The following is a 21,186-nucleotide window of genomic DNA, read 5'->3' as shown; positions in this document are numbered from 1 at the left end:
TGTGAATCCAACATGAGACCTTGATGATAAAGTGAAATATTCAGTAGTTTAACTGTGTGGGTTTGATACATGTTTGGTCACAGTTTTCACATTATGTTGTCTCTGTTTCTGGTGAATAAGCAAAGATTTACAGTATTCATTTTTTTTTATATAGTTTCATCCACTCCAAATATTGGAAAAATACTTTCCTGACGGGCCTGTAACATCATCTGATTTTGTGTCAGATGATACTTCATTTAGAGATTTTTCTCCAGACTCAAAATGATGGTAAGTTATTTAATATGTTGACATTTTTAAGTCAAATTTAAAGAATGTCATTATCTTGTACCCATTAGAATACTTCAAACTTTTTATTTAATTGGTTGTATGACATACAAATGATTTACATCAGTACTTTGATAACATCTTGATTGATTGATTTTTTTATTTGGTTCCATTTGATTGCATTATGTACAGGGTGTGTACTTGTAACAGAGGACAGGTCAACTTAAACATAATAACGTAAAATATTGAAAATAAATTTGTGGTATGAAACAACATACTATCAACCTATTTACATGCAGTATATGATACTACAATATTTTAAACTGATTCAATACATACATACAAGTATTACTAGCTTTCCTCACTCTTACATATATACTCCTCTATGCCATAAAATTCTTTTCCCATTCAGTAATCCTTTAGAAGTCTCTTGAATACTCTTTCATACCTACTGTCCTGTTGACTCCTGGGAAGATACTTTATAAATCATGCATCAGAGTACTGACGACCTTCTACAGCAGCTCTCTGTTTTTGAGGCATAGTTTTCAGCTGGACTTTATTTCTTGTGTCATGTACATGAACGTCTGCATTTTTTTCTAGTAATGTATTGCCTTTGATTAATAAAAGTATTGTTTTGTGTATGCAAGTCGATGGAAAAGTCAATATTTTTATATTATGGAAGGTAGTTCTACATGAATATGTTTTTTTTTTTTTTAAATTCAGAATGGCTCTAATGGTTTTTTCTGCAAGAGAAAAATAATTTTTTTGTTATTGGTGTTGGAGTTTCCCCAGACAGTAACTCGATATTGTAAGTTTGGTTCAAATAGTGAAAGGTATACTGTACTTAGGAGATGTTTATTAGCATAATGTGGAATCTGTTTCATATTAAATATTATGGTGCCTAATTTGCAACAGACATTGTATGTTATCTCCATCGGAGCTTATCATCACCTGTATTTCACAAAAATTTTAGAGAAGTAATTTCTTCCAATCTTTTTTAATCTATGAATATATGTGGAGATATACTGTATAGAGATGAGAAATTGGAATGCAAGTTCTGATCACAAGCTAGTATCATTTTGCACAGTAAATTCTAAATCTTTTCCCAGTGATCAGTCGACTGATGGCAGGCCAGATCTGGGGAGGCATGGGCAACAATTTCAGGAGGCGCCAAATTAATATTCTTGAAGAAAAAAAAATCTTGTTTCACAAAGCGCCTAGCATCCAGCGCACGTTGGTCTATTGGATATTCAGATGATTTTGAAATAGAGCCCTGTTGATTATGAACACTTTTGGACACATTCCAACTTGATTTCTGAACGAATCATAAGTTGATTTTTGAATGCGTACATACTGTACATGAAGTTTCTGCGTCGAATTAGAAATAGAAAAATTTTCTGCAGACAGCAGTGGAAGGGGCTATGCGAGGTGAGCTGAATAAAGCTGAACCCGTGAATGTCGATTGCTGTTTGTTTATGTGGTTGACTGGGTTTGTGAACAGTCAGCTTTAAGTCCTATTCTCGGAGTAGCGCGGAAAACGCGTTGTACGAACACGTAATAATGGCTAACAGGAGAACAAACGCTGGATACCTGAAATGGTTATTCTGACAGAGTTATTGAAATAAACCGGAGAATAAGTTGTGACAATGGCAAGAATACATACAGAGTTATGGAGACAAGATTGTCTGTTAGAACGAGGAAGGAGAAAAAATGGGGACATCACTTAAATTATATGGAAGAGTATGACGACCCCAAATTTATATGAAAACCTCGTACTACAACTTTTCCAACTCATGCATATGAATGAAAAGTGAAACTTATGTAATATAAAACTTTTTGCTTGTGGTAGGCGTGGTAGACATTTTATATTGGTATTTAATGAATTATATTCCATTGTGTTATTTATGTAAATGAGGTAGATGAAATTGCCTAGTTGTGATAAAATAGTCTTGCTTTTGTGGCATGTGTCACGATTGCTGCAATATTAGAAAGACCTATTTTGTTTTATCTAACAGACTGTGACAAAATAGACGTATTAATCAAATCAAGAAACCACACCAGTCGTGGATGCTATTTGTATTAACAGCTTTTTCAGTATTAGAGTAATATTAGATTAGATTAGGATTAGATTTGTATTTTTTAATTTTTGATGTAGCAAAATGTGACGAACTTTGCTGAGGTAAATTATTTTGCAGACAGGAAAATACAACATGTAAAGCTGTAGCAATATAGAGAAGAAATACTGGGACCTAAGGATTGACGAAATGTGTATTGTCTTGTTTGTCTCTTGTCTTCATTGGTTTTATGTTTTCTATATTTAATTTTATGTCACACAAAGAGACATTAATTAGCTAATAGGCAGTAAAGAGAGCAAATTTTTTTCTTATGCTCCCGGTCACGGATAATCCCACCCAGTACTGTGCGATTTTTTTAAGGGCTAGGATGTCAAATCAGCCGACTGGGAGGAGGAGAGGCACCACTGCCCTGAATATATGTTCGATGGCTTCCATTACAAAATATACACACTTAAATTTTACAAAGCGAAATGCAAAGAAGTGCGATAGAAGAATGCTGTGTGAAGAGGCGTGGCACTGCACGTTGGCACAAATAACATGCCTTACATTTATGTATGTTTTATACATAAAATTCTATAGAAAGATGTAGGTTTTTTAAAAATAAGTTGACTTTGTTTTTTAGTGTTCACCAACATAGATATGTTCCATTTAAAAATCGGATTTAGACCTCTTGTTTTCTTTCTGCTCCTTTTTTCTTCTCCAATGACAAGGTGACAGGAAAAAATAGTTTTATTTTATTGTTAAATTCGTTGTTATTTTTAGCCAGATTTATTATTATTTTTTGCGTAACTCATTGTTAATGTTTGCCAAATTCGGTTTTTTTACAGTTCTAGTGTTAATTTTTGCCACATTAGGTGTCTTTTTTCCCCAAGTCAACGTTGTTTTTAGCCAAATTCTTTGCATTTTCTATCAAATTCAGATGTATTTTGGTGCCAAATTCAGTATTTTGTATTGTTTTTTGCCGAATTTGGTGTTTTTTGGTCAAAAGGCAGAGTTATTTTATGCCAAATTAATTGACATTTTTCTGCCATATTCGGTTTTTTTTTGCAATTTCCGTGTTATTTTTTGCCAAATTCAGTGTTACTTTATTGCCAATTTTGGTGCTCTTCTCATTCTCACAACGAAGTTCATTACACTGCAAGTGAACTGTCATTTTGAGATTATACACGATGTCAAAATGCATTTTTAACACTGAATGACTGTCAGTTACGAATATTAGTAAGCAGTTGTCCTCGGATTTACCTATAACACTTTTATGTGGCTGAATTTCAAATTTCACGATATGTCATAAAAGTCACCGATTTCGTGTTGTTTCACTAAAAACAGTTGATTTGGTTATTTTTCACGTTTTCGTTTTTGAGAAATTTTCCCAACCCTACCAATAACAATAGAAACACAATGTTCCATTTCACTGTCATCGCTACCATTCATGCTATACACGAGAATGTCAGATGTACAGGCTGGAGATAATGGGTGCGCAAACACCAATAATAATAATAATAATAATAATAATAATAGTAGTAATAATAGTAGTAGTAGTAGTGGTAGTGGTAGTAGGCCTAATAAATATGCCGGTACTGTACTACAATGTGAGTGAACCTACAGTACAAACAGACACTTGTGCGTAGCTTCCTGTTACTAATTGTACTGTACTTACCATTAGCATACCTTAGTGTTGCCTTCTTTCAGCAATTATTCAGAAAAAATGACTTTGTGTTATGACTGTTACTTTTGTTCAAGAACCAGGAGTACAGTTATCAGAGTTAGTTTGAACACATCAGTGCTTTAATAGACATGATCGTAATCAACATCTATATATACGCTTTGCAGTTCTCTACACACAGAATGATGGAGGACACAGTGTACAATTGTAGTCATTATCGTTCCTGTTCCATTCAAAAATGGGGAAAGAGAAAAAATGATTGTCTCTATACCTCTGCACTACCGCCGATCCCCTGTGTTTTGGACAAGGGAGTCTGTAGAATTAGTCTGCCATCTGTGAAAATACAGTAGTTGTTCCACAGTAATGCTCTGTGTAAAGAACAACTTTATCTCTCCAAAGATTCTGGCCTGTTTTCGTGAACATGTTCATTCAAACTGACTAGTAACATGTCTTGCAGTATTTCTTTGAGCTAATTCGGTGCTTACTTTTTTATTCCTACCTGATGGGAAACATAAACACTGAAGCAGTGCTCTGTAATGGATCACAATGTCCTTTATGGATGTACAACATTTTTCCAGAAATCTCACAGTAAATCATAGTAGGTCATTTGCTTTACCTACAAATGACTTTTATGTATTTTTTGTATTTCACATTGTTTGGCAGAATTATACTTAGATAATTAATCACCATATCTGAGTCAAATACCATCAATATGATATTTGCACATTACCTGAATGTTTATCTCACCCATACACGTAACTTCCATTTATCCACATTTGAGTTGAACTGCATCAAGTATAAATTCTATCCTATTCATTAATGTAGATGATATGCCTGTATGTTCCTCCAACCTGGCTCATCCATCCGTATACAGAGGGAGCTACAACTCGCTATAAAAACCAAACCATGAAGCAGACTTCTGAACATAACCTAGACATAAATTTCAAATGGTTGTCAAAGTAATTTTCTCACATGTATATAGAAAGAAACACATTTCAAATTTTCATCCGGGTTTCAGCAAGAGGTCTTCTTCATGTAGTAGCTTCATGAAAGCCTTATATTCACAGGTATAGTTCCAGTCAACCGGGGTTCACAGAGAATAGTAACCGATTGTTTGCGTAAAAATTTCGCTAAGGACATTGCACATATGGATAGCTCCATCCTAACATCAAACTGCTGGTCTGTATGTGGAATATTTTTATTTTTCATTGCCTTGTAACATTGTAACATAAATGAGCTTTCTTAAGGTTTATAGGGCGGCCGGTGTGGCCGAGCGGTTCTAGGCGCTTCAGTCTTGTATTTGTATTTAAATATTTGAAGTAAAACAGTTTGTTAGGTAGTATGTAGAGCGGCTTAGACATCAATTTCTGATTTGCTGTATTGAAGTCATTCTACTACCTGATAATAACTGAGATCTGTTAACTCATTCGTTTTTTTAGATTGCTGGCTCTCAATATATCTTAAGAAGTAAGTGATTTTGCATTATCTACAACTCTCTTCTTACATTGCTTCCAAATTTCTAAACCTTGTTGTAATAATAAAAAAAAGTCTTGAGTTCAGGACAGACAAAACAAGAGATTCTTTGGCATAACAAATCTTAGGACATTCATTTGGACCTTACCAATATTGGTTTGGTTTATCTTTGTCGAATTATTTCCTTTAATCTAAATGTTCTGTATGAGAGGTGTTCTTGGAAAGTATTCAAGTTAGCCAAAGTCATTAAATGAAGCAAAATAATCTAAATTCGTAGGTATTTATATTGATAAGACCCTGAGCAGGAGTCTTACTTTATATGAGATAGCTGAAGTCAATAAATTAACTACACTACTGGCCATTAAAATAGCTACACCACGAAGATGATGTGCTACAGACATGAAATTTAACCGACAGGAAGAAGATGCTGTGATATGCAAATGATTACCTTTTCAGAGCATTCACACAAGGTTGGCGCCGGTGGCGACACCTACAACACGCTGACACGAGGAAAGTTTCCAACCGATTTCTCATACAGCAGTTGATCGGTGTTGCCTGGTGAAACGTCGTTGTGATGCCTCATGTAAGGAGAAGAAATGCGTACCATCACGTTTCTGACTTTGAGAAAGGTCAGATTGTAGCCTATTGCGATTGTGGTTTATCGTATCCCGACATTGCTGCTCGCGTTGGTCATGATCCAATGACTGTTTTCAGAATATGGAATTGGTGGGTTCAGGAGGGTAGTACAGAATGCCGTGCTGGATCCCAACGGCCTTGTATCACTAGCAGTCGGGATGACAGGCATCTTATCCGCATGGCTGTAACAGATCGTGCAGGCACATATTGATCCCTGAATCAGTAGATGGGGACGTTTGCAAGACAACAACCATCTGCGTGAACATTTCGTTGACGTTTGCAGCAGCGTGGACTATCAGCTCAGAGACCATGGTTGCAGTTACCCTTGACGCTGCATCACAGACAGGGGCGCCTGCGATGGTATACTAATGACGAACCTGGGTGCACGAATGGCAAAACGTCATTTTTTCAGATGAGTCCAGGTTCTGTTTACAGCATCATGATGGCCACATCCGTGTTTGGCGACATCACGTGAACGCACATTAGAAGCATGTATTCGTCATCGCCATACTGGCGTATCACCCGGCGTGATGGTATGGGGAGTCATTGTTTACACGTCTCAGTCACCTCTTGTTCGAATTGATGGCACTTTGAACAGTGGATGTTACATTTTAGATGTGTTACAACCCGTGGCTCTACCCTTCATTCAATCCCTGCGAAACCCTACATTTCAGCAGGATAATGCATGACCGCATGTTGCAGGTCCTGTACGGGCATTTCTGGATACAGAAAATGTTCGACTGCTGCCCTGGCCAGCACATTCTCCAGATCTCTCACCAATTGAAAACGTCTGGTCATTGGTGGCTGAGCAACTGGCTTGTCACAGTACGCCAGTCACTACTCTTGATGAACTGTGGTATCGCGTTGAAGCTGCATGGGCAGCTGTACCTGTACATGCCATCCAAGCTCTGATTGACTCAATGCCCAGGCATATAAAGGCCATTATTACGGCCAGAGGTGGTTATTCTGGGTACTGATTTCTCAGGATCTATGCACCCAAATTGCGTGAAAATGTAATCACATGTCAGTTCTAGTATGATATATTTGGCCAATGAATCCCCTTTTGTCATCTGCATTTCTTCTTGGTGTAGCCATTTTAATGGCCAGTAGTGTAAATATTCTAAATTCTTTGTATTTGTACTGACAACAACCTGAAGAAAACTCTTTTCTGACAGATCTTCTTAAACGTCTAAGTGCTGAAACTTTTGTGTTATGGTCATTGGATGAAATAAAAAAAAAATCAATAAATGAAACAAAATAACCTAAACTCTTAGGTATTTACACTGATAGGAACCTGAAAAAATTGAAGTAACACATTATAAATTTTCTTAAATGTTTAAGCAGTGCAACATTTCCATTATAGAAAATGACAGACTTTTTTAGGGAGGGTGGCCGAGGGAGGAAGTGTAGCTCTCGACTGAAGGAGGAATTCTCTATCACCACACACGAGTGTATAATAAGGAAAGTGTATAATAAGGATAAAATGTGTTCACTCTAGAATACCATGAAGGCACAACAATAAGTTGTCAGATCTACAATAGCTTTACAATGCATTTACTTTTTAACATAGACTGAAATCATATCTGCGTTACAGCCTAATAGAAGAATTTTAATGCAGAAAAGTATGGTAATAGTGTCAAGGTGTATATGTACAAAGAACATTTGAAAATCTCACACAAAATTCATACTATATCATCAATTCTAATTAAAAGTACACATGTTTTTTTTAAAAAACTCAAGTGTTGGACAGGCAATTACAAAAAGATAAAGATCTGTTAATCATCAGAAGTTCGAATGTTTCAGCGAATAATGGTACCTCTTAGGGAAGTAGCTAGAAGGGGTGGGTGTGATGATCTTGTCTACTCAGTGTATATGCCTGGGGCCTCTTTAAACACATTGTGGAAGCTGTTCAGATAGCTATTGAGAGAACAGGTTACACCCAGTTGCAGATTGTGACAGATGTTAGGACAAACGATGCCTGTAATCTGCGCATCTGGATAGCAATTGGTTGATTACAGTGACTGACAGAGAAGATTTGAGAAGACCAGACTTGCTCACAGAATTTCTACAAAGCTCTCAGTCCACATCATTGTCCTCAGAAGTGATAGTGGTCCTCTAGTTCTGAGCTAAGTAGATAACTTCAAGCAAAGACTTTGAAGATTCTGTAACTTCCTAGGCCTTCTCCATTGGGATGTGAACTGTAAGGTCCACTGAAATATACCAGGGGTCCACTACAAATCAGAGGGTGCTACCCACTACCCAGGAAGTTCACTCTGTGTTGCCCCCACCCAATTTAAAGAAGTCCTTAAAGTCATTGGAGCTCATTCACTGATAAGCCAAAACATTATGACCACTGCCCACAGTGATGCTGGATGCTGTCTGGTGGCATTGTAGGTAACAAAAGTATGTAAGTGGAGCAGAGAGTACCTCGAAAATGGCAAAGCAGGTCGGAAGTTCATGTACTACTGTCATGAGCATCGATAGAAAGAGGTAGAAGGGCAATGAAACTTCCACTAGACACTAAGTGGTTGGACGTACATGACTCTTCACAGAACATGGGATTTTGAGGCTTGTCTGTTCTGCAAAGTATGGTAGATGGTGATCTGTGGCATCTCTGCTGAAAGAACACAATGCTGGTGCATGCACAAATGTTTTGGATTACACAGTTCATTGTATGTGGTTGAACATGGAGCTCCACAGCAGACCACCCCTATGTGCTCACATGCTGACTCAATGACATAATCAATTATGATTTCAGTGGGCATGGAACCATTGGGATTCAACTGTCAATCAATGGAAACATGTCAGTCTACAGGGGAATTACATTTTTGCTACACTAGGCCGAGGGTCGTCTCCACAAATGTTGTCATTGAGATGAACAATGGCTCAAAAACGCAGCACACCTTGGACACTGTGGCTGGTGAGAGCAGTATTATGCTATGGGAGACATTCTCCTGCACTTGCAAAGAACTTGTGGTAGTAATCAAAGACATACTGACAGCTGCGAACCACCTGCATTCCTTCATACTTGATGTCTTCCCCGACAGCAATGTCCTCTTTTATCAGTCTGTGTCTCAGAGCCAGAATCGTTCTACAGTGGTATGAGGAGCATTATAGTGAATTCACATTGATGTCTTGGTGACCAGATTTGCCTGATGTAAATGTTATGGAACCCATCTGGCTTGCTATTGGATTCTTCGCTGTGTATGCAAATAAGCGCCCCTTCATTTATGCGAATTACTTGACCTGTGCTAATGCCATATACCTCTAGAAACCTACCAACAGACTGTCGGATTTCTGTTATACAGAATCAGTGATGTATTTCATTCCAGAGGTGGACAAACAAGCATTAAGCAGGTGGTCATAATGTTTTGGCTCTCAGTTTTTGGTACTGTGCACAGAAATCTGGATAAAATCCAGATGTGACAACAATGCAATTGTTGGTTAGTTAGTGAGCTACTTGTTCCATAGGTCGAATTAATGATAAACATTATGATGTGCCATGTATCAACAGAACAAAAATATAGTACCTATATACGAGTCAAGAAAAACTATTATTTATGTGGCTACATGCTAATCATTTGCAATTTTTTAATGGCTAATTATCTCTAGTCAAGAATTTCTCCATGGGTATAGAAGGAGTTGTCATCCCTTTCTGTGCCAAAGCTAGATTCATTAAAAGGTAATGCGGATCATTTTAGTTTCTAGTGTTGCACTTTTGAATACTTCGGTTACCTTCAAACTTCTGTGGTTTGCTAGTAACAAATTCCGTAAGTGAATAAATGAACTGTGAGAATGTGGTTAATATTCCCAGCTGCTTAAAGTGATACTTGCAAGATGTATGTGTGTAAACTCCACACATAATTATTCTAATTACTTTCTTTTGTGCAGTGAACACTTTTTGGCTAAGTGAGGAATTTCTCAGAATATTATCCCACAAGACATTAATGAATGTAAATTTGCGAAGTATGTTAACTTACTGACTTCTGTATTCCCAGTTTTGGCAGTTATTCTTCTGATAAAAGTAGCCAGTGTAGTATATTGTTTTTCCAGACATGTGTATTATTTCTTGTTAGTATGCTAGGTTAATAGGAGGGGGATATTTCTGACAGTACAGTACTGTGTTTAAAGCTAGCCCATTAATACCAAACCATATAGTAACTTTCACAGAAACATTATTTCTACTTTTTCACTTGATGCTTCTTTGCCCAGTTTGACAGCAGTGCTTTGTATCACCTGCACACTGCACTATTTCTGCCCCTGAGTCAAATAAAATGGCAGCTCACTAACATAAAGAAAGAACATGACTCCCAAAATAATTTTCCTGCATGCAGATTATGTGGCATCCCTTTCTGTATTACTCAAACAACCTAAGGTAACTTTCTGCATTCTGTTTCTTAAACAAGAACTAAAACAATCATTTCCTGAACTACATATTCCACAAAAACTTAACTTCTCTAAAAGATTATTATGAGTGACACAATCAACTGCCTTTCATAAGCCACATGAGATCCCTATTGGTGATATTATATGATTCAGAGATTTCATTATGTACTCAGTAAATGTAATAGACAGCTGATTCATTAGAATGGCCCTTCTCAAATCTAAATTGTGATTGGTTAAGCGTCCGATTACCACACAGGTGGCTAAGAACTTTGGAATACATTACCTTACCAGAAATTTTAGAAAATAATAAAAGAACTGACACTGGCATAGTTACTGCTGTCTGTGGAGTAAATCTTTTTATAAAGATCTCCATCAATGGTATATTTCAATCTTTCTCAGAAAACACCCTGAGTTAATGATGCATTACATAAATGACTAAGAACATTACATATTATAGGGCCACAACTCTTTAGTGTCTTATTGGAGATATTATTCATCCAATATGATCTTTTAATTTTTGGAGTCATGATAATTTTCCTTACTGCATATGGGGATGGGAGATTAATTTTTAACTAACCAAATGTCCTCTGTATTGTTTCATCAGTGCACTGTTTTGCTTTCCCTTCTGAGCTATCTGCTCCAATTTTCTCATCTATTTTTAAAATGCAGTTATTAAAAATATCTGTTTCAAATGGACTTCCTTTTACAATGCTTTCCCTCTCATTTACAAAACTAGCATTATCTTCTATGGATATTTTTCCTGTGTCTCTGTTAATGACATTCTGTACTACTGATTTTATTATATTATCTGATCTGTCAATTTCTGCCAAAATTTGTATGCTCCTGGATTTTCTTACAACTTTTCTTAATATGTTACAGTACTGCATATACTAAGAGAGTCTCAGGTTGTGAGAATACCACATTTAAAGTTCATGACACACAGCTAACTCAAAATTGACAGGATCAATAGATAATTGAAAAAGAAAGCAAGTGCAGATTTTTCTATAAATAAAGAAAAGGAACTGCAATGAATGCCATTTTGTACCCATAAGGTATATACTGTTAAAGAAAAGCACCACAGGCATAATGGTCAAGGCACCTCACTCTGGAGCAGAGAACCTGTTTTTGATTTTCAGATGCACTCTGCCATTTTTTTTTCTGTACTGAGATGTTAAGAATAGGAGATTTAATAAGACAATCAGTGAGGACCAGTAACAGGATAGGCAAATGAATTTCTCAAATGACTTGGATTATTCATTTATTTATTTATTATTGCATACCTTTTCGATATTCATCACCTGAAGTCTAATTTTGGTCATATTTTCACATAGCTACAGAAAGTTGTATTCAACAGTTATTATTAATATGTACTACAAGATTAGTAATTAAGACATTTTTAGTCATTAGTGAAATGAATTATAAAGGAAAAAGAAAATGTATAAAATATTAAATGAAAAGGAAGAATACCCAAAACCCTTAAACCATAATTTGTAAATAATTTACACAACCATCACAGCAGTTCCTAATCTTAACCATTGGGTAACATCAAGATTTGTGAATTCGTCGTGAGTGGCGAGACATAGGCAACTGCCAGTGCATTTTTAAAGTGAGGTGTAGTACAGAACTTCATTTTGGGGTTTCAAAATTGTAGTGTGCTTGTATAAACCAGCGCAAAACATGGATGTAACAATGATTCATAGCATAATTTACCATTATCTTTCAGCAACAGTCCTGAATAAGAAATATCTTAAAATGTAAACCAAGCCTGTTTTATGCCAAATCTTTGGAAGGAATGATGTAGTTGTGCAAAAACAGCATTCATTAGATGTTCTTGGTATATGAGTAGATTTGTTTTGAATATGTATATGACAAGTGCCATCCAAGTAGTTGTTCAAAGGAAAGTGAGGACATGTAATAGAGTGAGTGAATGCGCCATTGTACAGTAACCAGGTCTAAAATTTGCTTCTTTATTAACACAAAGTCATTTGAGAAATTCTAATTGTTAGGCTAATGGCCGGCCAGCCCCACCACCAGTTGGACTTGAAGTCACTGATGTGTAGTCCTCAGTTTCCTGATGTTCTATACGCATGTCTGGTGTTAGCTAATATGCTGCTTCTACTCTTCCAAGTGACGCTATCAGTGACTTATCATCATACATTACCTGCAGCATATGATCATTATACGTTAAAACTCTAAACACCCCTGTGGGCTCCACTGCATCATTCTTAATTTTATGTGAGAGCATGTTTTAAGATCTCTCTGTGCAAAAGTTTCTTGCTCACCATGGCATGGTGCTGGTGAAGGTTGTAGTTTAGATATTTTGACTTTGATCTGCTGTATCAGGTATGGCAGTTGTGTCTCCACTGGCAGCTGACATGTTGGAAACAATTTCAGTGGTAGGCATAATGTTTCTCTGAAAATAATCTCTGTGTCTGGCTTATATGCTGTGTGAAGGCTCAATAAGAACAGCAGTAGTGCAGGGGACAACTATTCCGATTGCATGTAAGTGCAGCTGTTAATGTTCTATGCCAGCACTGTACCATCTTATTGGTTGTTGGGTAGTAGCTGGTCGTATGATGGAGTTGCACATTGCACAGTGTGGACGCTCAAGAAACAGTGTTGGTTCCGGTGCCGTCCCTGATGTGCAGTGATGTGAGCTGGACAGCGAAAACGCGATGCCATGCTATGCCATTCCCCAGGTGCTGTCGCCATGTACACGGATGCCACTTGGATTTTGCTACAGTGCTATAGACATTTGAATGCATCCTGAATCACTAACCTCTCACTGCTGCAGATGAGTTACTTCAACATCTCGGTGAACAAAATTTTGAGTATTTATCAAACAACATATGTGATTCATTGCGAGCTATCATTTGCAAAGAGGCCTTGTTTTAATGTCAAGAATTGCTTATGTGATATGATGATTGTTATAATCACATGATTCATGATTTGCACAGATGTGAATGGGCACATTAAGCACACACTCATCCTTGAGATCTAAAATCCTATAACTCGAGAACAAAATGAGATAACATTCTCATCTCAGTTTTAAATGACATTTCAGTATCTTATCTACATTTCATTCATTGCAATAGATAAGCAAAACCCAACCATTCATAAAGTTTATGCAATTGGTTATTACCTTTTCCAACTCTAAAATTTCGTACAATGTTTTACTTAATTTGATGCAGCACGGTAAGTATGACAGATAACAAAAAGAAATTCAGTTCTTTATCAAGTGAATATATCAGACTGTAAGATGTGAGAAAAATTTTTTTTTAGTTTTAGTAGTTTTTGAAAAATCGGATAATAAGTATTTCATATCTCCAAGAATGCCATCTCTAAGCTGCCTCAGCATAGAATGGAGAAAGGACGTATGTAGCAGCTAAAGAGTTAATGTTCAGTAATCTCCATGGGGCATTGATGTAGCATCTTTCTTTTTTATCAAATGAAATGGTGATGCCCACAGGCTGCCTGGATGGCATATTTCGCCAGCTTGCAACAACTCTTCAAACTCGGTATTTGGTGCAGTAAAATGGCCAGGTTTTTATCTTCACAACCATTGAGAGCCTGGCCTGGCCAAGTGACATTTTGATTGTAGCACATATTCCTTTGTACCTGTAATGATTTCACCACCCGTTGCAACCTGTGCCATACTGAAATCAATCTGCAGCCTTTGTTGACTAATAAAGTCCACTCCTAATGTTGATTCAACCACATCTGTGAGCACAAACTTCCTCTTGAACTTCCTGCTGGAATCCAATTCCATCTTCTCTTTGCAAGTACCATATCAAAAATATCTGGACACCTGGCTGAAAATGACTTACAAGGACGTGGTGCCCCCCATCGGTAATGCTGGTATTCAATATGATGTTGGCCCACCCATAGCCTTGATGACAGCTTCCACTCTCGCAGGCATATGTTCAATCAGATGCTGGAAGGTTTCTTGGGGAATGGCAGCCCATTCCTCACAGAGTACTGCACTGAGGAGAGGTATCAGTGTCGTTTGGTGAGGCCTGGAACGATGTCGGTGATCCAAAACATTCTAAAAGTGTGTCGGGTCAGGATTCTGTGCAGGCCATTCCATTACAGGGATGTTATTGTCACGTAACCACTCCGCCACAGGCCGTGCATTCTGAACAGGTGCTCAATTGTGTTGAAAGATGCAGTCGTCATCCCTGAATTGCTCTTCAACAGTGGAAAGCAAGGAGGTGCTTAAAACATCAATGTAGGCCTGTGCTGTGATAGTGCCATGCAAAACAAGGGCTGCAAGCCCCCTCCATGAAAAACATGACTACACCATAACACCACCACCTCCGAATTTTACTGTTGGCACTACACACTCTGGCAAATGGTGTTCAGAATGCATTTGCCATACCCACACCCTGCCATCGGATTGCCACATTGTGTACCATGGTTGGTCACTCCACACAACATTTTCCCTGTTCAGTCGACCAATGTTTACATTCCTTACACCAAGCGAAGCATCGTTTGGCATTTACTGGCATGATGTGTGGCTTATGAGCAGCTGCTCAAGCATGAAATCCAAGTTTTCTCACCTCCCGCCTAACTGTCATAGTACTTGGCAGTGGATCCTGATGCAGTTTGGAATTCCTGTGTGATGGTCTGGATAGACGTCTGCCTACTACACATAATGACCATCTTCAACTGGCAGCAGTGTCTGTCACTCAATAGACGAGGTCGGCCTGTACATTTTTGTGCTGTACATGTCGCTTCACATTTCCACTTCACTATCACATTGGAAACAGTGCACCTAGGGATGTTTAGGAGTGTGGAAATCTTGCATACAGGCGTATGACACAAGTGGCATCCAATCACCTGACCACATTCGAAGTCCATGAGTTCTGCGGAGCACCCAGTTCTGTTCTCTCACAATGTCTAATGAGTACTGAGGTTGCTGATATGGAGTACCTGGCAGTAGGTGGCAGGACAATCCACCTAATATGAAAAAAATATGTTTTTGGGGGTGTAAGGATACTTTTGATCACACAGTGTATTGTTACAGGCAAGTTCGCTGCTCTAAGACTACCAATGCATTCTCATCCTGACTGACTGGTAGCATTCCTCAGCAGAACCCCAGTCGACCAGACAACAACTATCTTTTTGTCCCTTATATGTAACTGGCATGATAATGTGAGAAAGTGTAATCAGTTCTCTGTATGTATGATTGAGCTGCCATTAATTGCTGGGCCAATCTGTAAAACTGTGCCTTTACTTGTAATGTGATACTCTTTTGGAATTACATGACATGCCAAACCTGCTCCTTCTGAATAGTGGCTGCCTCCCCTAAGCTGACGTAGTTGGTTGCCTGAAGCACTAGCATAGTGCTTGCTTGATCTGTTATCGTGTACATTCCTCAACCATACATGACATAGTGCCTTGTTATATATTACCTCTTCTCCACCGATGCTCCTAATATGTAATCAAAACTCCAATGGCAGTCTATTGATTGAAGGGAATAAAAAATAAAATCTTACTGCATCTGCAAAAGATATTACAAAAGGAGTGTCTGAATGGTTTACCAGAAACAGGCTAATAGTTAATCCCCAAAAACTGTACTCATGAATTTTCACACTGATCAAAATAAAAAACTGGCACAACCTGTGGTATAGATAACCAAAACATTAGTGCTGTCAATGAAACTAAATTCCTTGGGATTCATATCCAGGAAAATCTTAAATGGAGCCCTCATATCACAGCCCTAAATTCAAAACTAGCAAAAATGAGCTATGTAGTAAAAATTCTCTGCAACTGTACTAGTGCAGAAACAGTTAGGACTGTATACTTTGCTCATGTACACTAAATACTGAAGTAAGGTATCATTTTCTGGGGAAATGTAATCAGGCCATAACGGTTTTCAGGAAACAAAAGGCAATTGTAAGAATAATGAAACAAGTGAGCAGCAGAAAATTGTGCAAACCTTTCTTTAAGGATCTAAAGATCCTACCCCTTCCCTGCATTTATGTACTGGAAGTCATCAGCATGTCAAAGAAAGCATACTGAGAAAAGAAAACCTTTTTCCTCAAAACAAAAGTGTCCATGATTACAGTACCAGCTCAGACAGTGACATACATGTTAATCATTGCAACACCACATTATGCCAAAAAGGTGTATATCACACAGGAACAAAACTTTATAACAGATTACCAAGACATATAAAATCTTTTCCTGAACTACAAAGCTTTAAAAACTCTGTGGCATCCTACATTCTGAAAAACTACTACTGTTCAAGCTCATAGTATCTTATGCAGGAAAAAAATGTAATTTTGTATCTTTAATTGTAGAAATAAGTTATAAATATACAGTATTTCAAAAATTTGTAATTATTAACTGTATAGATCCAATTTGTCATAAAAATTTATAAAATGCATGTTTGGCATTTGAAAAATCAATAGCTAAAAAGGTTTTCTGTCCAATATCCTGTGTACAATATATGTACTGAAAAAGAGATTTATATCGACAAATAAATAAATATCATCAGTACGCTCACTCTGTAATATCTGTTGCATCTTTGGTCTACTGATTTGCACTTTCGGCTTCCTAGCATTTCCCTCAAATGGAAGTAGTTTTGCTCTGAGGATTGCTTTAGTATAATGCCCAAGATCATTGATACTTCTTGGACACCTAAATTATTGCCTACAGCATAAATGCCACATCCAGTATTGCAAACCACAACTTTGTTTTTTATGGCAAAGATTGAGGAATCTGCCCTTTCATTCATGTATAAGAAACTGTGTTGGACTCATTGAATAAACTGTTTGTCGTATTTGCAGCCCATCTTGCCATTTGCAGAGATAACAGTATGATTTTTCACATTCTGCTTTGAGCTTGAAAGTCATTTATTTGTCTTTGCAGATCTTCTTGCAGCTATAACAATTGCAGTGTAATCTGAACCCACTCAGTGTTTTGACACATCATCACTGTCTTCCTTTGCACATTTTCTTGGGTCTCTGAGCTCTTCAATATCCCAGGGGTCACCAATTGGTAGTTGCATTTCACTACTCAATAATAACGATACAATAAGTCAGCAATATTGAATTTAACTGTTTTGTTTTACACAATTAGGTAAATGAGACTTGACAAAAAACCCAAGTAAACAATGAATTGTCCGATATAAAACAAAGAGTAAACATAAGAGTGGTAAGATGTGCCTGCAATCCCAAGAACAAATAAGATACACTTTGCATCTTAATCTGAAATTGGTGCTTTCCACAATGTTTTTAAAATCATGACGTTTTTAAAACTACCTAAAAAAGTTTCACACACACACACACACACACACTTTTATCACTTCTCTCACATGCCACAATGGCTGTTTTTACTAGTAATGGTAGCCACCTCAACCACAAGTGACATAAAGTCTTATCATTTATTTGTCTTTGCAGATCTTCTTGAAGTTGTAACAACTGCAGTGTCATCTGGATCCCTTTAGTGTTTTCGGTAGTTATATGTATTCCAGTTTTAGAAACACCAGAAAAATAAATTTCTTTATACCTGCTTGAGCCCCTTGAATATCGAGTAGCTACTCTGTGACATTTTCTGATTTTTGTGATCCTTTAACATGTTGTCGTCACTTTAATTTTAATCTTCATTTCTAAAAGTAGAAACTGTGGCTGTAGAACAAGATTCAGCATCAACATCGAAGTTAGTCAGTCATTGATACAAAGATCTTATTTCTTCTGAAAGGCAACCTATTGTTATCTACTTCTCCTCATAATATCAGTCTCTTAGATTTTTTGCTGCACAAAAGTGCTTTCTGCAAATTATATTAATAGAAACTTAATATATTTGTAACTTGGCAATTGTAGGTTGTCTTTAGTATTTTTCTGTTATTTATAATATTATCATTTATAAATATGATTAATATTTTATATTTTTGTAGGTATTTTGATCTGTGTTTCCTTCAGAAGTGGCAGTTCTGCATCAATAAGGAGGTATCATTTATTTTTATGTAATCATACAATACAAACAGTTTCTGCACTATGGACAGGAATTGCCATCCGTGAATACAAGAAGTTACCAAAAGAGCTTTTAAGTTCTAACAAAGTGTAACTTTGTCAATTATTCTTTCTTTTATTGTTACCTCTTTTAAATGTTACCAAATGTCTAAACTAATGCAAACCACCAATGCAATAGGTCTATATTTACCAAACAGTTTAAGTAATGACTGTGGATCATAACATTTTGTTTTTATTTTATGTGTTTGAGCTTTTAGTTTCAGTGTTTTTGATGTTAACTATTATTACCATCATTATTTTGTATTTACTTAGAAAAATGAAGAATTTCACAGTACTAGCATTGCCCCTTCTTCTCCATTTTCTTTTCCTTGTAATTTGTCATACTGAAAATTCTTGTTGAAAAACATTTGCCTTCACTTTGAATATCTAGTGGTGTAATTGTTTATGCAGGCTCAGTGTTACTTGTAGAGATTATTTGAAACACTATAATTTTAATTTTTTGTACCTTTGCTTGAAAAGTTGCACATATTAATTTTTAAGCTGACTTAGAAGTTACTGAGTCATTTGCTTATAACATTTAATCATATAAATCTTATGCTGTCTGTTATTTCATGACAAAGGATCTGTACTACTTTTCATAATTTATCTAGGCAGTCTGTAAAAGAATAAATGCTCATTGGTTTATGGCAATACTGGTGACACAGAATTTACTCTGGCTGCAGTATGGTAATAATGCTCATTTTTCTAGTTTTTTTGTACCCAATGCTTTATATTGTGTTTCCTCCGAATATAGGATTTTCTTATCTTTGTACTCATCGCATAGCATTTCTGCCTGCCATTTCAAGTAGATATTAGATTCATAAATAAATGTCTTTGTTTTTATCTCACTGTGTGTTGTTGACAGATATTGATAAATATTCCCTATTGTAGATTTATAAGTTCCAAAGTGATCAATGTATGTGTAGAATATAGTGGGTCCACGCCAGCTATTCAGAGGGACAAAATAATATATAGTCACTGTGTCATTGTATCAATGAATGGTAAAGTTTTTGTTTTTTGAAATGAAATTAAACAGGCATACCTGTAATGCAGCAGTTTATATAGTATAATAATGCCTATTGTAAACCACCATACCATTCAGTCACATATCATATGGTGTAAAGTAGAAATGAAAGACTTTCTTCAGCTTCAATTTTTTTTTGTTGCAAAAATTCTGCACATCTAGCAAACGTATGAGGCCTTATTCTCAGGGATTATTTTACTACTGTATGTTTAACTATGGTATGGAAAAATGTGTGAGAAATACGCAATATATATTTTAACAATGCATGAAGCACAAATGTATCTTATGCCACAAAAAGAGTGCAGTTGGGAGAGTATATTCACTTCTATTATAGGAATGTAACATTAATTTAAATTATTGTAAAACTTTTGAAATTGTACAAATTAGGCACAGTAATCCACAGTATTTCCTCTGAACCAATACATTATGGTATGTTGATTTTTGAAATGTCTTTCTTTCATGGTGTTTGGATTTTTTGCCCTATTTCAGTATTACTAATTTTGTTTCCGTCCATCAAAAATTACATGTCTGAATCATACCATAAGAAATGTCAATACTTCTATACTTGATGTTTTTGATGGTGATTCCTATGTTAGTGCCTCATTATGGTAATACTCAGTCTTGTGAGATTACTAGTATTAAACATATAATTTTAAGCTTATATGGTACTACGCTATAATGTTGCAATGTATTTAAATTATAATGCTTGTGTATGTGATATTTTCAGGTTTTGTTTCACTATAGGGGTCATTTTACATTTGTTACACTGTGTGGTAGATCCTTAATCTATGTGTTCTGTACAGTATTAAGGTCTATCACTTTCTCAACTTGGATAAGTTCTGCACTTTTTTTTCATAATTACTAAGTATTTTCTATTGTTTCAAGTTCTATATTGTTCATTGTGAGAAAATAAAGGTTTAAGTACACTAGTAGACTGTTCACTGAAATAACTGGCAAGAGTAAATGATTTACCTTTAAATTTATTTATTTATTTATTTTATTATTATTTTTTTTATGTAGCTCGTGAAGATTATAATCATGGAAAGATACACACCTTTACAGAAAGGATAAGGACTAGTGTGAAGAAGTTTATGAAAGTCGTAATTGTGATATCAGTTTGAGTTTGGTTTTTCATTTAGCTCTATAGTACTTCCAAAACACTGACAGAGGGAAATCAGACCGTGCCATCTTGCTGGCAGATGAAGAGGAGCATGACAAGAGAAACGGAGGAAGTATACAGCACATATAAAAAAAAATTCTGAATGAAGTTTCTTTATGTGAAAAGGATTTCTTTTGGTACAGAAATGGGGAAACAAGATAGGAAATGAAGGTGAAGAAACATGTAAAGATCTTGAGGTAGATCATAAGAAAATACAGAGACGTACCCAGAAACACGAGATAAAATAAACAAAGTTATGAGAATACAGATGGAAGACAAGCAGCTGAAGTAAGTAAACAATTTAGAAGTATTGGGAAAATAAGGGGCTATAGGGACTAAGACACCTGAAGATTCAGACCATGGAGCTATAGATATGTAAAATCTGTTAATTGGTAATTGTGACCTAACACATCGTTGGAGAATACAGAAATTTGAAATAATTTCTGTAAAGCTGCTCTTTGTAGGTATTCACACTTCCAGAAACTAAA

The 21,186-nt window shown here is 36.3% G+C and overlaps 1 protein-coding gene across 1 annotated transcript in view; it reads left to right on the top strand.

Moving 5' to 3' along the window:
• The window catches only part of LOC126355638 (serine/threonine-protein kinase S6KL), a 782,652-nt gene extending 762,884 nt beyond the window's left edge, over nucleotides 1-19,768 (top strand). The window contains exons 10-11 of the mRNA XM_050006006.1: nucleotides 155-267; nucleotides 18,401-19,768. Of these exons, the coding sequence (XP_049861963.1) occupies nucleotides 155-265 (111 nt within the window). The 3' untranslated portion in view covers nucleotides 266-267; nucleotides 18,401-19,768. The remainder of the gene's footprint in view (nucleotides 1-154; nucleotides 268-18,400) is intronic.
• The last annotated feature ends 1,418 nt before the right edge of the window (nucleotides 19,769-21,186 follow it).

The sequence above is a fragment of the Schistocerca gregaria genome, chromosome 1 (genome assembly GCF_023897955.1).
Source record: "Schistocerca gregaria isolate iqSchGreg1 chromosome 1, iqSchGreg1.2, whole genome shotgun sequence".
In the NCBI taxonomy this organism is placed as follows: domain Eukaryota; kingdom Metazoa; phylum Arthropoda; class Insecta; order Orthoptera; family Acrididae; genus Schistocerca; species Schistocerca gregaria.
The sequence above is the reverse complement of the archived record's forward strand: the minus strand, read 5'-3'. Positions and strand labels throughout refer to the sequence as shown.